Source organism: Phaethon lepturus, unplaced genomic scaffold (assembly GCF_000687285.1).
Source record: "Phaethon lepturus isolate BGI_N335 unplaced genomic scaffold, ASM68728v1 C13947264, whole genome shotgun sequence".
In the NCBI taxonomy this organism is placed as follows: Eukaryota; Metazoa; Chordata; class Aves; order Phaethontiformes; family Phaethontidae; genus Phaethon; species Phaethon lepturus.
In genome coordinates, this window is record NW_010576015.1 from 1 (window position 1) to 3,990 (window position 3,990).

Consider the following 3,990-nt stretch of genomic DNA (forward strand, 5'->3'; position numbering starts at 1 on the left):
TTACACTTCCAGCAGATGTCCGGTAGATTGATGCCCCCCACAAGAACAAGGGTTGTAAGTTATGGTGATGCACCATAGATTTGGTTAATTCACGTGCTTAACTAGAACTGGAAGATGCCCAAAACAAAATGCGAAAACAAGCCCCTCTATTAAGAGGAAGAGAGCACTGGTCTCAAGGTATGCTGGTGTTACCCCCAAAGGGAGCTGGGCGGTAGCTAACCCCCCACCCCTGTTGAGATGCCACCACCACCTGCACTTGCCTGTATGGCTCCGAGGTTCTCTATCAGCTGCTCCGGGTTGGAAGATCCTAGAAGAACGGAGCTCACCCCCTCGTTTCTCAGACACCATGCTGGGAATAAAGTCACAAGGTGGTCAGGAACATAGGCTTCAGGACAAGGTATCACTCCAGATCCTAACATTTGTCAGAGCTTCTATCTCTATTTGAAAAATAATGACAATGTTATTTGCCTAAACCTGCACTTCGCTCCTCCGGCACTAGTGGGAAGAAGATGCAGGGGTCAGATAACAAACCATCTAGCAGATCTTCCACCATCCCGTCTGACGCTGGTCCCTGGCCCAGCAGTTGCCTTCATTAGGGCTTTGTTTTTTCCCTGTTGCGACTCACGGGGACTCACCTCTTGGCTATTTGAACCAGGGATCATTTTTCTAACAGACATGTGTGATATTTTTCAGCCTTGGCTTTCAGCAGCACAAAGATAATTATTTAAAAACCAAACAAAAAAAAATTCCTTTTTAAAAAGTAGCATTCTCTTGTGTCCGTCAGCCCCGTGCACCAAACAACTGAGGGCTTCCACCCGGGGAGGGACCGTTCAGAGAAACGGGCAGGTAGGGGTTGGACCTGCACGGATGGCCCACGATACACTAGCCCTCTTGTCAGTCAGAGCCTGATGATGATGCTGGAAACAATCTTATTTTAAGTAATTTTTAACTTTACTGCTTAAAAAAAAAAAAAGTTATTTTTTGTGATGCTAACGGACCAGGGGTTACCTGGCATATACGTGATGTTTTAATATCCTACAGCATGTTTGGGTTTGTTCTGTTACTGTGTTCCTTGAAATGTGTTCGCCTCGTCCTAATGAGGTGGTGCATCTTCAGTCTTCCTGTGTTTCTGGCATTTTGTTCCGTAACTCCTGATAGTAAATGATCATTTAAATATTTCAAATAAAAAATAGGTCTATAGATACCGCAAAAACAACGCCATCCTTTGTCCTATTTGAAAGCTGACACATCTTTTTCTGCGTTACCATTTACCCAGCCATCGCCGATCCCCCGGCAAACGATGGGCGCGCCGACGGAGTAGCTGCAGCCTTACGCGGTTGTACAGGGTTTCACTTGCACTTGTCTTTCGACAACCCGTAAGGCGCAAACTTTCTGTCTGCGTTGCACAGCCAGGCGATGCCTGTGTGACAACAGCGGAGGAGAAGGCGCGGGGGTGTCCGTCCCCGTCCCGTCACCTACCGACGGCCAGCTGAGGCAGCGTGCACCCGAGGCGCTCGGCGATGGGCGACAGGTCTTTCAGCTTCACCTGCTGCTTTCTGCCTTCCTCGCTGACGATTTTCTCTTTCAGCCACTGGTAGCACTGGAGATGAATTACATTGCAATCGACCGTTAGCTTCAATCTTCCACAATGGAAAGCTCAAGGCAATTGTGAACAGCTCTTAAAAAGCCATATCCAACCCAGGAGGTAACTGAGGCTGAATAGCACAATGCTCGGCTGCCCAAAGCAATGACGACAGGATCGGGATGTCTCCTGTCGGAGAACCTATGTCTGTATCTCTCTGGATTTATGCAACTGATGGACTCTGTCTGGAACCTCCTCAGTTTTATTTTTGGATCACTGAATCCCATCACAGAGTGGAGGAAAAAAGTGAAATATTAGTCAACTCGAGAAGATTTTGACATCCCACCCCCCTCCCAAAAGGAGACCATCTGATGTTATCCAAGCTTTACTATTACTGTTCAAGAGTAGAAAATTAATTAAACAAAGATGAGATTTCAGTTCTCCCAGCTCCAGGCTTGAAACTTGATTCTGCTTCACTCTCATCAATTTAATTTGGCTCCCTCTCTGCAATGCTACCTTCTTAGCTAGCTTTTACCAAATGTTAATAATACATTTTATTTTGGAAAAAAATCCCAAATGCAATGAAATACCACATTTGAAAATGTTGCCCTTTGTAAGCAAGTCAGCGTAGACTGCATCTTCCCTTTAAAAAGCACCAAGCTGAGCAAAAACCAGCACGGGGACGTACGTCAGTCTGCTGGCACTTGGCAGGTGGCTTTGGCTTTTACCCATCAGCCGATGCAGAGCTTCAAATACCACTTTGGTTAGGGTTTTTTTCCCAAATCCATGACATTTTACTGCTCTGCCATTTTTCAAACCCGTATGCCTGCCACAGGCGCAATATGGGAGGAGACCCCATAACCCCCAATAAGAATAAAATCAGGGTAATCGTGGGAGAAACCAAGCACGGTGGTGACACCGCCAACGCTAAACCTCTTAGAGAGGGCTGCTGCCGAGGCAGCAGAGGTTTCACGGGGCGCTGGGGGTCTGCCCTGCCTGGGGGGGGTCCCTGGAGGGGTGCTGCAGGGCTGAGCTCCCCGCCGCGCACTCGCTGCCTGGTAGGCTGGTGCCCAGGGAAGGGTGGGCAGAAACACAATGTCCAAGTCTGGACGTGGTCACGAGGTTTTGAAGTCACAGCAGCTGTGTGGGCTAACATCAGCTGGGAGCATCAAGCACGGCAGAAAGCCTGGCCTCGTGCCTTCTCCTTGATGCTGTCCAGGCAACGTGAGGTTGGCGACAGCATCCTTCCACAGAGCCCGGCTCCTGCCGTGTGCTGCCCCACGACCAGCGGCCCCACAGCCAGCGCGTGGCCGTCGGCTCACTGCCGTGGGGAACCCGAAGCGTCTTTATAACCCAGATTCTCCCGCACGTTGGAGCGTGGTTGCCAGAGAAACCGAGCTGATCTTGTGATACAGCAGCACTCAGGCCAGCCTTCTCATGAGGGATCTGTTTTTCCTTTGTTATTCTCCTGCCCTCACAAAGGCAGCACAGCTACTTTTCTCGAACATGCAACAAAAAAAATACCTTTAGTGCAGCCCTTGAGCTTTCAGGGACCCCGTTGCCGTATTTCCCTGAGATGATCCCACAGGCTAGTGGAGACCACGTCATTGCTCCAACCCCTGCAGAGAAACCAGAGAAGGAGATTTTAGGGGACTAGGAGAAATCAGAGTTGTATCAAAAATAGGACTTTCAGTTAAAAAAAAAAAGCAAAACAATTCCTGCTTCTTTCTATTGCCGCTGGCAGTGATGTTCAATTGGTGAACTGAACATCCCTTAAGGGAATTAGCAGCACCTTCCTGGAAGACACCAAGTAGCTTATACATCCAAAACCTTACTGCGAGAGCCTCCAGTCCTGCCCTGGCTCCTGCTGCAGCAAAGTACCAGAACGCCTGCTTCTCAGCTACGCCCGTGCTGCCTTGAGTCTCGAAGCGTGAGAAGCAGCCCCGGCAATTAGCACCTATTTCAATCAGAGGCACGGTAAGCCAGTTTTGCCTTTTAGGTCATTAGATGGATACTTGTCTGTCCCCACAGAGAGGGGAGCACAGAGAGTGTCATTCCCATCTAGAGCCCCAGGTCAGCCTGCTCTGTATTTCTTTCTGTAAATTAAGTAGCTGAAAGGCACAGCAGTCTCAGTCTTACCTATTTTATGATATAATTCTGGCAGCTGAACCTCCACTTTCTCCCTTTGGAAAAGGTGGTATTCAGCTTGTTCGCACACGGGCGGTATCATGTTAAACTGCCTGGCTACGGAGTAGGCTTCCTGGAGAAAAGAAATCGGGAGATAAAAAACTTCATTAAAGAAAAGCGTCTTGTGGGACATGACATAACCTACCAGTCAACACTCCTGGACTGCACAGGAGCCGACGAACTCAAGTTTCGCTATCCCGTAGCCAGGCCACGCACGTCCC

At 48.9% G+C, this 3,990-nt stretch overlaps 1 protein-coding gene across 1 annotated transcript; it reads right to left on the reverse strand.

Moving 5' to 3' along the window:
- Positions 1–260: 260 nt before the first annotated feature.
- On the reverse strand, positions 261–3,842 carry LOC104615256 (voltage-gated potassium channel subunit beta-1; the record flags this gene model as incomplete). The annotated part of the gene is made up of 4 exons (XM_010295632.1): positions 261–349; positions 1,480–1,600; positions 3,107–3,201; positions 3,722–3,842. Coding segments are annotated over 4 exons (426 nt in total), but the record flags the coding sequence as incomplete, so codon positions are not given.
- Between the last annotated feature and the right edge of the window lie 148 nt (positions 3,843–3,990).